At 37.1% G+C, this 13,870-nt stretch overlaps 1 protein-coding gene across 3 annotated transcripts in view; it reads right to left on the bottom strand.

Annotated features, from left to right (window-relative positions):
* Window positions 1-13,870, bottom strand: part of VAPA (VAMP associated protein A) — a 37,749-nt gene that overhangs the window by 14,520 nt on the left and 9,359 nt on the right. For 2 of the 3 annotated variants that reach the window (XM_081263432.1, XM_081263433.1), the window contains exons 2-3: window positions 3,272-3,424; window positions 367-470 (exon numbers count right to left, since the gene is read on the bottom strand). In XM_081263432.1, coding sequence (XP_081119558.1) covers window positions 367-470; window positions 3,272-3,424 — 257 coding nt within the window. The remainder of the gene's footprint in view (window positions 1-366; window positions 471-3,271; window positions 3,425-13,870) is intronic. The other variant, XM_081263434.1, reaches the window with a different exon arrangement.

Here is a 13,870-nt window from a genome sequence, read left to right as displayed (position 1 = left end):
AGCAGACAGGTGCTACCTAAGGGACAACTGAAGAACCAGTAAGGCTGCCTACAGTGCCGAAGAGCACACTCGTCTAAGACGGCAACACTGCTGCACTACGTACCCGCCAACCTCACGGAACTCTTAGGTGATCCCAGGCCTACCATCACTGTCAGGAAAAAAATCACACTGACACCACCAGCAATTACAGGCTAAGAAATATTACTTCGAAATTCTTCCCTGAGACTAACCAGGATTTTCTGTAACAGACAGACTTACACATTTACTATTTTAAAAATCAGGTTTCCCTGTTGACAGCTACACAAAACCTACAATATAAAACTACATTCGCCAAAATAAATTCTGTTGAACTTCTTTTAGACTTACCACAGCTTCCATATCTGAAGTGTTTGGTGGAGCAAAAATCGTCTGCACCATGAACTTATGTTTACTCTTTTCATTTGGATCATAGTCAAAGGGCTGCAGCATCACTGAAGAAAAAAGGACACATTACTCTGCCTTCTGCCTTGGCCTGTTCACCACTCCCCCCAGTGCCTCAGCAAGAGGCCAAGGTGCAAGAGACGGGCCAAGAGCCCTCCTGCTGCACTGTTTACACTTGGCATCTAGAAGCTACTGTATGGATTCCAATTATATTTAAACTGTCTGCTTTTCTGATTTGCTAATTCTTTGATAACCTGCAAATTAACAAATAACAATGACTTATGACTGACCCCTCTATACTGAAGTTTGTGATATTTTCAAAACTTTGCTAACATCAACTGCTATTCTGTTTGTAAGATATATATTAAACCTAGTAATTGTTTATCAGAACTACTTATAATATGGATTAGGCTTCATTTCAGTATTCGGTAATTATCTCAACTGGGATAGTTGTCCAACTTGAGATACGGGAGAAATACTCAGTGACTTTAAAACTCACCTTCATATATTGTTTTAACATAACTAATATTTCTAAAATGGATTTTAAATACACAGTTACTCAAGAAAGAACCTACCTATTTGTTTAAATCTGATTCTAAGAAAACAAGGTACAAAAGAAAATCAGAAGCTCTTAAAGTATAGAACTTATTCTGGAGTCCCAACAAATAATATTCTCATTTTTTTAAGTACTTATGATTATCTATAGGCTATAAGGGTGCTCAGTGGTTCCAAGTGGTTTTAAGTCATGCCAAACTTATAAATCCAATATAAGAAATCACAAATAATAAACAAGGGCTGGGGGCGTAGCTCAGTGGGAGAGCACTTGCCTAGCATGTATAAGGTCCTGGGATCAATCCCCAGAACTGGAATAAAAAAAAAAGAAGAAATCAATAATTATAAAAATATATGTGTAGGGCATTATGTAAATTTTTCCCTACTAATCCTTAGATTATTTCTAAAATCTACAGCAGTATCTTCAAAAAGACAAATGGAAGAAATATCTATTATATAAGACAAATTTATCTATAAAGTATGTCTGTGAAGCCCATTAACTCCCTTCATGGTTCAGATTCTTTTTAAGGGCCAAATCCATAGCAGCAGAAAATGCACCAGATAGATGCCTCAGTTTACACCAGTACTTCACCAACCCATCACTACAGGCTCATCACTAGGAACCACAAGTCCACAGATACAAAGAAAATGTAAAACTTGGTATAACTTTACAATGTACACTCTTTAAAAAAAAAGTGCAGACCACATGATAAAAAGAAATCAATGTCAAAAATACACGTAAGTGTGTACAGATCAGAAGAGCAAATCCACAAAACTATGTGTAACAGGGACAGAAAGGGGAAAAAGAAATGAACATGTGGCATAAGGTGTGCAGGTGGCTGCCAGAGGAAGCAGAGGTATGAGGGACTGGTGGAAAGACTCCACACTCAGCCCTAGAAAAGCCTAACTGCTAGCTGGAGGGAAGGAATCAGAAACCAGTGCAGCCATGACTAGTTCAGAGCTCTTCACAATCCAGGTATGAAGAAAATACTCTGGAAGTAGTATCAACTCTCATAAAGAAACATTAATATAGTAAGACTTCAGCAATATGAAACCCTCAAAGCAATAGCTTTAGGGATACATAAGGATTCACTGCACCAAAGAACCATTTTTAACCACATGGACTGAAATAATTCCACCTTCTCCCAATGCAGTTGACAGCTTACAGATGTAGACAGCAATGTGCAGAACACGTGTGTTCCTCTTCCATATTCCCCATACACTTTCCCAAGAGCTCTGGGTTTGCCTGAGCAAGCACAGCTGAAAGCACTTCTCCCAGGCCACCTCAACCCAGGGGCTAGGAACATCAGCTGCAGAGCCTCCTCCAGGTTGTGCCTTGAGGGTCTGGTATCACCAAGACTGCCCATAATTGCCTTGCAGTAAGGTTCTACTTCCAAAAGGGAATTAGTGGGTCTGCTCCAGGCTCTCATTCTTGGTATAACTTGCTATTTTTAATCTGCTGTGGGCTTAAAAATTAGAAAATCGATAGAGAATTCTCAGCATCTTAGGAATACTCATAAGGATTTACACACCTCTAGGCTATAACCCTGGAGGTGCTCATGTGGGAGAGGGTAAAAATCCACGGGCCATCTACAACACAGTGGGGACTGAGCACTGCTACACAAGAAAAAGTAGAGGACGATCTCCGGTCGTGTGAGGCCTAAGGGACTCCCCACCAGGAAGACATGATTCTCGGGTTCCCAGCTGCCTAGAAGGCAGTCAAGGAACACAACCTTGGGAAGAAAAGAAACAATCCACAGAGGTGTTAACCACAGCACCAGTACATACTCCACAGCAGGAGGAAGGGGCCTCTATCTGGGGAGAACCAAGTACACTTTGAAACAGTAAAAAAGAATAATAAAAATAAAATTTCCAAGACATTGTTAACACAATATCATGTCACTGAATACAACAAGGCAAAAAAGAGGCACTGCACAATTTTAAGCAAAAGAATTAGAACACTTCCACAGCTGCTCATAATGTGTACTATGTAGTGATCTAGTTACCAAAACGGTGTCATTTTTCAAAGACAAAACAAGGGCAGCAATGCAGTGGTGAGGTGCAGGAATAGAGACCAGACACCAAGTTTTAAACTGGCAATAATGACAAGTTAGCCTCACACCCCCGCACACACAAGGTGAGAAGTTTTCTGTGGCAGTCTGCATACAGAAAGGTAACAGAACATCTTTAAAAACTGTGTCCATCCCTCCAGATCAAACACCATTAGATAAAGCAAATTTGACACAATCATAAAATGTCAACATTCACAACTGCCTTGACTTCAGGATGAGATTCCCACCTGAAACAGTCACAGTGGACCCCGGGTCAATGATCCCACTGTTGGGCCGCACACAGTACCGCCGAGGTGCCGTAGTCTTCACTTTGAAACACACCTTCCTATCCGACGGATTTCGGAGTTTAAGATTCGTAGTGACTACATCTGTGAAGGGGCCTGTGAGGATTAAAGGGGGAAATAATTTGTTGAATTCACAACAACAAAAGCAATATCCAAAACTTAATAAATATAACCTAGTTTATGAATTAATGTCTGTACACATATAAATGTTACCAAATGCCAAGAGCACCTTTCTCCAGGTGTTTTATCTTATTCTCAAGATAAAACAGATCTTACAAATCTGTTTTCTTCATTTCTTAGCACTACTTACAAACCTACAGTGAACATAAATTATTTCTATTTTTTGAAAGTCTTTTGGAAGCTTCAATCTATGAAATAAGCCCACAACTGCATAGTTATAATATGTCCTTACCACATTAATGAAAACATCAGCGCAGGCATGGTGGTGCATGCCTGTAATCCCAGCAGCTCAGGAGGCTGAGGCAGGAGGATCACAAGTTCAAAGCCAGCCTCAGCAAAAAGCGAGGCACTAAGCAACTCAGTGAGACTCTTGTCTCTAAATAAAATACAAAATAGGGCTAGGGGTGTGGTTCAGCAGTCAGGTGCCCTAGAGTTCAATCCCCAGTACAAAAAAAAAAAAAAAAAAGAAAGAAAGAAAATATCAGAATTTCCCCATGGTCCTCAAACCAGTGCCAATCTTTCAAATTTACTTTAGTAGGCGCCCACTGCAAAACTCTACATCTGAAGGCCCCACTCCACCTCCAACAACGTTCTTGCTTCTCCTCCTCAACCCTGACCCAGCCCTGTCTGAGTGAAATCAGCACACCCACCTCCAAGGGAGGTAAGGTGGAAAGATTATAGATACTGTGCTCTTAAAGAAAAGTCAAAGGCATTGTGCGGATTAATTTAGACAGCAAAATTAATTACTTGTTAATTTGGGATCAGAAGATCAGCTTAAAAAACTGTTCCAATGGGAAGCAATAACTTCACACTCTAAACTGTGAAAACACAATCGGGAATGATTTTAGTAAGAATCAGTTAGTTATAAGTGATGTTTTAAAAAGAGAGGCAGGGAGTTCAGTGGCAGAGCCTGCCAAGCAAGAGGCCCTGGATCCCCAGAACCAAGAAAAAACAAACAAAAAAAGATTAGAAAGGGCTGGGTCTTAGCAGCAGAGCACTCGCCTACCATGCGTGAGACACTAGGTTCGATCCTCAGCACCACATAAAAATAAAATAAAGATATTGTGCCCACCTGTAACTAAAAAATAAATATTTTTTTAAAAAGGTTAGAAGGTTAAAACAAAAGAAAACTACTGTAAGGGTTACCTTTTCTTCATTTAAATCATGAACAAAAATAAGCATTTTATAACCAATTTAAAATATTCATATTATGGAACTTCCAATTGAGAAAATTCTCCAACTATGCCATTTTGTTAATGCTAGAAAATTATCTAAGACAAAGACTTAAAGGGAGACAAGAAGTGGCATCAGGAAAATGTGAACACTAGCTGCCCAATGGAACAGGAGATAAAGCCGACTTCAAGTATGAAGTTCAGATTTTAAGGAAAGTCATTTTAAGTAAAGAAGTCAGTGATTTCATCCGATGCTTAGTCTGTGAGTTAAAAAATATTTTCTAAGAAATAAAGATCTGGAATTGGGATGCGAGGCAAGAGATAGAAATGAGAAGAAAATGTAAAAGGCAGAGAACTATTTGAGAAAATAAAGCATTTTTATGTAAAATCCATCTGATAGAACAGGTCGGCTTGTTTGGGGAGACATACATACATACACATTCATACACACACTATACATATGAAGTTCGACCTTTGAACTGCTGGCTGAATTACATGGTGAAGGTGATCGTCCAGTCTGTAGACCCCTCTCACCCCTGCGCTGTTTCTCAGTTGTTGGCATTTTTTGAAAAGCAAATGTTAACAGCTCTACTCTACAACTGGTATAAGAATAAAGAAGAAAATTCCCATCTGTCCATTTTACCACATGAATCCACAAAAACATTTTGAAACTTATAGAACTAGGTCTCAAATTCCATTTCTTAACATTCTCAAAGCCCATAAGTCACTACAGATAATCAAGAGTATAAAAATTTTGTAGCACTATTTTGACTAGGACTCTAACATTAACAGCAAGCACAGACAGGATTTTTAAAAAGCCTAAGTTCTTAGTAAAAGGATAAAAGAATCATTTCAAAAAATTTTAATTCTGAACAATCCTAGATTTTATAATTGCAAGTTGAATATATAATAATTATCCAAAATAAGACAGGTAATTTTTAAAAAACCACCATGTTATTTTTCATCAAATCCCTAAGAATTAGATATATTCTTCAGTAGTCTTTAAATGCTATGATATTGGTGGAAAAGATGGTGGGATGAGATGGACATCATTATCCAAAGTACATGTATAAAGACACGAATGGTGTGAATATACTTTGCGAACCACCAGAGATATGAAAAAATTGTGCCCTATAGGTGTAATATGAATTGTAATGCATTCTACTGTCATATATAACAAATTGGAATAAAAATAAATAATTTTTTAAAAAGCTATGATATTGTCTATTAGTGATTATAAATCTCCAGGGATTATAGATTCTGGTCTTTCTAGACAAAAAATGAAAATAGAAAAAGCTAACATGCCTATGTTGGTGCCAATACCATGCCATTTTTGTTACTTTAGCTTTATAGTAGAATTTAAGGTCTGGCATTGTGATGCTTCCTGCTTCACTCTTCTTGCTAAGGACTGCTTTGACTATTCTGGGTCTCTTATTTTTCCACATGAATTTCGTGATTGCTTTTTCTATTTTTATAAGGAATGACGTTGGGATTTTAATGGGAATCATGTTGAAGCTGTATAGCACTTTGGATAGTATGGCCATTTTGACAATATTAACTCTGCCTATCCAAGAGTATGTGAGATCTTTCCATCTTCTAAGGTCTTCTTCAATTTCATTTACTGTTCTGTAGTTTTCATAGAAGACAGAGACAACCCCACATAAATACTGTTAATTCAGACTACACAAAGGTGCCAAAAACATACACTGGAGAAAAGATAGCCTCTTCAACAAATGGTGCTGGGAAAACTGGAAAGCCATATGCAGCAAAATGAAACTGAACCCCTATATTTCATAAATATGCACAAAACTCAATTCAAAGTGGATCAAGGACCTAAGAATTAGACCAGAGGAGACCCTGCACCTAACAGAGGAAAAAAAATAGGCTCAAATCTCCATCACGTGGGATTAGGCCCCGAGTTCCTTAACAAGACTCCTAAAGCACAAGAAATAAAATCAAGAATCAATAAATGGGATGGATTAAAACTAAAAATCTTTCTCTTAGCAAAAGAAACAAAGAGGTGAAGAGAGAGCCTACATTTGGGGAGCAAATTTCTACCACATGCACATCAGAGCACTAATCTCCAGGATATATAAAGAATTCAAAAAACTTAACACCAGAAAAACAACCCAATTAATAAATGGGCGAAGGTGCTGAACAGTCACTTCTCAAAAAGATGATCAATCAAACAAATATATGAAAACCTGTTCAACATCTCTATCAATTAGGGAAATGCAAACAAAACTACACTAAGATTTCATCTCACACCAGTCAGAATGGCAGTCAACAAGAACACAAACGACAACAATAAGTTTTGGCGAGGATGTGGGGGGGAAAGGCACACTCATACACTGCTGGTGGGACTGCAAATTATTATTATTATTATTATTTTTTGCAAACAATCTGGAAAAAGCAGTATGGAGAGTCCTTAGAAAACTTGGAATGGAACCATCATTTGACCCAGCTATCCCACTCTTCAGTCTATACCCAATGGTGTTAAAAACAGCATACTATAGAAACGCAACCACATCAATGTTTACAGCAGCTCAACTCACAAGAGCTTCACTGTGCAAGCAACCTAGATGCCCCTCAATAGATGAATGGATAAAGAAACTGAGGTACATATATGCAATGAATATTACTCAGCATTAAAAAAATAATAAAATTATGGCATTTGCAGGTAAACGGATGGAGTTGGAGAATATCATGCTAAATGAAGTAAGCCAATCCCAAAAAAATGAAAGGCTGAATGTTCTCTCTGATAAGTGGATGCTGATCCATAAGGAGGTGGGAGGCAGGGGAAAAACAGAGGAACTGTGATTGGGCAAAAGGGTGGGGAGGGGGCATAGGGTCAGGAAAGATGGTGGAATGAGATGGACATCATTACCCTAGGTACAATTGACTACACATATGGTGCGACACTACATCGCATACAACCAGAGAAATGAAAAGTTGTGCTGCAATTATGCACAATGAATCAAAATGCATTCTGCTGTCATATATACCTAATTGGAATAAATAAATTTTTAAAAATTAAAATTAAAAACAAGTTACTGTGGCAAGAGAAAAAAACTCTCCCCAATTTAAAAAGAAATCCTTAACTAGACATGTTAACCTTATGATTCAAATGTAAAATTATCTATCTAATAAAGCCACTTAACAAGTAAATTTGAGATTTTCTCTGCACTATCTTCCTTTAAGCAAGCCTCTCCAAGAGTGTCGCTCCCAGGAGACAGTTCACAGTCTGAGCCCATTTTCCTGGTTAAATAGAAAATCAGCCAAGTCTTGACCACCAGGAATATAATAACCACCAAGTTTCAGAGCTTAAAAAACAGGTCTGGTGCTTCTGTGAGACGCATAGCCCTTGAGAATCATGAAAGCTGCTTCCTACCACAGACAAACACAGTCAGCACATATCCACCAAAGCTGGACACTGAATTCTGTGGGTAGCTAGAGTAAGAGAAGGTTAAAGGGGTCAGCTGTGTCACCCCTACCCACGTGAAGCTGGTGAAACAGACTTGGTGAAATCTACCTATATGGAGCTTCAGCAATGAGAAGTCCATGACTTACTGAAGTGCTACAAACAGATCCATTCACATACCACTGCACTAAAAGGTGTTTTGTTTGGCATTATGACTGGGTGGTACAGCAGGGCAGGTGGAAGACCTCAGCATGACGGAGACTCTGCCATGCCCAGGCAGGCCAACACAATACTATGTCCGCATCCCATGAAATGTTCAAACACTCTTCCTGCTGGAGTTTGGGTCTGCAGTGTCCCCCAAAGGCCCACGTCCCAGGCCTGGTCCCCAAGACAGTGCAGTTAAGAGCTGGTGAGATCTTAGGCAGTGCAGCCCAGTGGGAGGTCTCGAGGTCACTGGGGACCATAGGCCCCTCCCTCCTCTCTTCACTTTCCCAGAGCACTTGCCCTCCACTCCACCAGGCCATCCTATCACTACATGCTCCCCACCAAGGGCCCAAATCAACCAGGCAAAATCGACTGTGGACAGGAACCTCCAGAACTGTGAGTGAAAATAAATCTTTCTAAGTTGATTAACTCAGGCATTTGTTTTAGTAATGGAAAGTTGACTAACACTCTGAAAACTCATATTGGTTGAAAATCTTTTTCTAAGAATACCTCTGTTATATAAAACAAAATTTTTGTTCTTTTCTTAAAAACTTTAAAAGTTCACCATTACAGAAAATTATTCTACCAACACCACTTGTGATACTTAATTCACCAAGACAACACTTCTCTATCAGCAAGTATTCACGGCACTCCCATGATTCCACCAATAGGCATGAGTGTTCTGATTATCAACGTTAAAACTGTCAGCACTGTTCAGTAACTTGTCATATTTCTCTTAAATATAAGTAACCCATTACAAGTAGGTACAAGCATCTCACTACTTTATTGTGTCTACTATTGTGCTCATGTCCAAACATTTACACATTGAAATGCAGTTTTCACTAAAATATTTCCTTTTTATTTCTCCCCTATATTATACATACTTAGGGCACTATATTAAATTTTAATTGTGGATGTCGATAGGTAATTTTGCATATGAATTGCATTTTGAAATAGTGAAAGGAATGTTATGAAATACAACCATAAAAATGAAATATGGGGTCAAACAGTGGTAAAGAACCACTGCATTAAACCAATAATCTCCTGCTTTACTAAATAAAAACTCACGCTTTGCAGTGCTTAGATGGTTAAGCCATTGGGAATATCAAGGAAGTGGTTCCCATAAAAGTCCGAATGATAGTCAGATGTATAGTATGAGGAGGGGGTGATTAATGAGAAGAAAGTACAAGCAAAGCTTTCTGGAATACTGGCCAAGTTTCTAATTCTCAACTCTGAATGGTGGTGACTGTATATTTTTTGATAATTTTAACTTTCAGATTTTTCCTTAGAATAAAAGAATATTGTTAAAAAGCTGATTAATGTAATTTCTTAAAAACTGAAAAATGCTTAAAAGCAATTTTGATGAAAGTGAACATCTGAAGCAATTTTTGTAGAAAATAAATAGTAATATTCTGAGAATTTCTGAAACTGAATTCTTATAAAGGAAGAAAGACCTGTCATTTTCCCAAAATGTTTGTTTAGTTTAACATTTAGGAAACAATTATTAAAAACAGTCCATTTTAAGATCCTGGGATAGCATCCAACTGAACTGTGTCACCACCATGGAACTTGAAGTGGGTGAGGAAAACCAACACAAATATAAAGATCACACAGCTCTTAGGACCAAGATCAAGTCCACTGTCTAACTTAGGTGTCTCATATCTCCTAGCAACATCCAAATTTCTAGTCCTTTCACAATTCTTGACAACTTATTTCCAAGCTCTTGCCAATGATGTGCAGGCCAAGCCAATGGCTTCTGGATACTTAACAGCACCAAATGCAATGAACCAAAGAATAAATACGAGGAGACACATGGCTGACCATACAACTGGCACCAAATATAATCTGTACCTATCTCATGGCTTGTCTCATGTTCCTTCATTACTGTCTTATGTCCTTCATTATAAGCTCCCCAAGAAATAATAAATTCATTCCAAAAAACTGGAGTAATGAACACAGGCTTTAACTTACAGTAGCTGCTCAATATCCATTTGTTGAGTGAACAAACACTAGCAGTATAACCGAATGACCACATAAATAATTATTAACATGCAAAAAAAACTAACAAAAGTATGCATGTTTTGTTTCAAATGTTATGACTCTAGGTCTCCATTAATAATTTATTCCAACCCTTACATTTTTACTCTTTCATCCGACCTTTACTGAAACAGGAAAGATAAAGCCCTTGGGAGAACGTCGGATGCTTAGCTCCAATACATAACTTATGCAGCTGCGACGACATAGATAAGGATGCTCCCCATAGATTCTGGCAAACAACTACCACTCACTAAACAGTTTCCCAGTTCCACAATGGTTATACTGCTACTAAATATGTACCATACTAACTTTAACGTAGAACAATTATGCACTATGAAACACATATTGTAAAATAATAACACATACTGTATATAATACATGGAATATCTACTAAGAATTTCCATAGTAACCATGGCAGTGACAATGGCAGTAATAAGTTTTTACAGCAGCTGGCACTTATTCATGAATCAGAAATTGTGTATGAATGCTCCTGGCCACATCCCCAGCAGTCAGAACCAGGCCCGAACAGGAAGGAGGACTGACACACACTGCTGCACAAACAAGCAGCCCCAGCTTCTGAAGAGACAAGCGAGCTCTACTTCTACTCAAAAAGACAGATTCTTAGAGTACTAAAAATTCCTTTACAAAATATCACTAACCTAATCACAAAAGCATAGATCCTGAAATTAGAGCAAAAGCAAGACCTCATTGTTTTTCTTAACCTTCTAAATACTTAAAAGCTTTAGTTAAACTGCTTACTGCCCAGTTTATTCATACTGTATTATATAACCAATAAACCAATCTGCAGCTTCAGAATTTTATCATGAAAAAAATCTCCAAAATCCATTTACTATAGAAGTGGTCATTTGAGGAAAAAAAAATAAGTTTTCCACTGTACAGACCTAAAATTGTAGTTCAGAAGCAGCTACTTAGGCAGGGGCCAGGTCCTTTGTTCCTTTCATACCACTTCCACACAGGATAATATTGTCTGGACAAATACTTAAATATGCTTCCATCACCTTCACGTTAAAATAAAAATACTTAAACCAAATTAACTATATTCTCTTCATTTCTTTGGACAATTTGGGGAGAGAGAGAAGCTAGCTTCTCTTATCAAGGCACTATGACTTTAAAAAAAAAAAAAAAGTATAATGCAGTATTTTTAAATTCTAAAACCATTAACCAGGTGACTGATCTTGGGCAAATCACTTAACCTCTCTGGCCCAGCCTATAACCCTTTCACTTTGGGATTAACAAAACTGTCCTATTCTTTAACTTTCTAAATGAAAAAGAATATGTATGCATACATAAAATTTTTGAAAAATAACAATGCTTGTGTCAAAGACTGAACATTCAATGTGTGTATGCAACTTGACTACCTCAACTAAAATAAAAACAGGTAGTCCACAATAAAAGTTTAATTTTTATGATCTAGATAGGAGGGTATAAGCAAACAGAAGGAAATGGATATTTTGAGAAAATGTGAAAAACACATTTTTATCAATTTATAATCTAAAGCTGTTGTTAGAGGCAAATATTTATAACATGAGAAAAATGCTCACAGTACATTTATGCCCAGCAAACAAAAGAAATGTATCAAAATGTAAACAGTAGTTATTTCTAGGTTCTAGGTGGTACAACTTTCCATGCTTTATCTATTGAACTTTCCATATTAAGCATGGTTTATAATCAGAAGGGATTTTTAAGCCTGTGCGCTTATTAAAACTTCATTTGCTCATAAAGTTTTTAATCTGTAAAGTCCTAAGGGAAAACTTCCAAAGATTCAAAAGAGCAGATCTTCCAAAGTTTGTGTTACTCAGGATTTGGGCACTGGAAACGAGGCTTAGAAAAATAAGACCAACAGATGTCTCTTCCCTATAGGTTTTATAAAGGAATAAGTAAAATTTTCTTCACAGAGAAAACAAACCAAGTAGGAAACACGCTATAAAACTTATATATACTGTATACCTTAACGTATGGCAGTCACTCCATTCCATGTCAGATTACGGAGTACTAAAAGTATATATGCACATATTCATATATGCACAATCCACACACATGGAAAATACAGAGCTACAAAATTAAAGGCTGTCAAATCAAAGGCCATGAGCAACTTGCCTAATTATATTATGAGCTGATTCTCTTAAAACCCTCTCTCTCATAATAGCAATTCTGTTTCTAACATCCACATTTTTTATAATAATTCAATCTAATCACATCCTTAAAAAAGAAAAAAATGCATGTTAACTGAACTTTTCCTCCCTTTAAACCTGAATTTATCAAACATTCACAGGTCAAGTTATAAGAAACATCCCAAACGCCAGAGAAGAGCAACTAAGCACACTACAGTATACTAATGATTCATGTCATCAAAAATAATGTCTAAAAGTATGTTTACTTTATTAAGACATTGGTCTAAATTGTTTTTATAAAGTGAAATGTTACACAATCATAAAGTTAAATGTACTTTCAGAAATTATGAAGTCCAATATTATTTAACAAAGATGTTTTTATTGTGAAGAAGAAAACTGTAATTAGAGTTTATTATAAAGATAAAAACAATTTCATTGGCACAAATGAAGCTCAATGACCTCACAGGAAGAAGCTGCGTTCAAGAGAAGGGAATTCCTGGGACCACAGATATCTCTGCCCTTTTTCTGCCTCTCTCAACAGGATGCTTCTGCTTGTGGTGGCTCAAACTGACCACTGTCTCAAAGTCTATAGCCTCCCACCACCTGCTGATAGCTGTATTTAAAGATAAGGCGCCACAATGTCACAGTCACCAGCATGTGCACAGGCCATGCTTCGTGTCCCTTTCTTTGAGACTGCTAGTACCATTCTCCCTTATGTCCACATGGGGGACTTGCTCCGAGACAAGATGGTCAAGCATTAACCTATGCACAGCTTCCCCTATTCTTTAAGTATGTCTACTTAACAACACCAAATACAATATAAATGTCATGTTAATAGTTGTTATACTATTAAGGAAAACTGACAACAAAAAAGTCTATTTTTTCAATATAGACATATTATTTTATAAATATTTTCAAGCAGTTGGTTGAATAGCAGATGTAGAATCTGTGAATAGAGTTGACTTTTTTTATAATCCCTTACATGTGATTTTGTTCTAATTAAAAAAAAAAAAAACTACTCAACAAGACTGGACTTAATGATTTCTGAAAAATGTTCAACTTTATAATTCTGACACATACTTCAGTTTATAAAAATAATGCAGAACAAGCTGCTCACTGAAGCAATTGACACTCTTTATAAACAGACCTACCTGGCTCTTTAATATAATCATGGGCAGGAGCCATTCTGAGAGAAGTACATATCCCCAAATCCATCTACTAAGATTCCCTCACAGGACCACCAACTGATAGCAAGGATAAGAGGCAAAAGACACATTTATGTAGCTGTGACTTAACTGTTTTAAGTATTTATTAATAAAATTTACTTTTATCTAGATTTGATTTGTGAATTGTAATTGGATGTGTCAACCTCAAAAACAGATTCTCCAAAGATTAA

This window comes from Spermophilus citellus (assembly GCF_964194105.1).
Source record: "Spermophilus citellus genome assembly, chromosome: 12".
Lineage (NCBI taxonomy): Eukaryota > Metazoa > Chordata > Mammalia > Rodentia > Sciuridae > Spermophilus > Spermophilus citellus.
The sequence above is the reverse complement of the archived record's forward strand: the minus strand, read 5'-3'. Positions and strand labels throughout refer to the sequence as shown.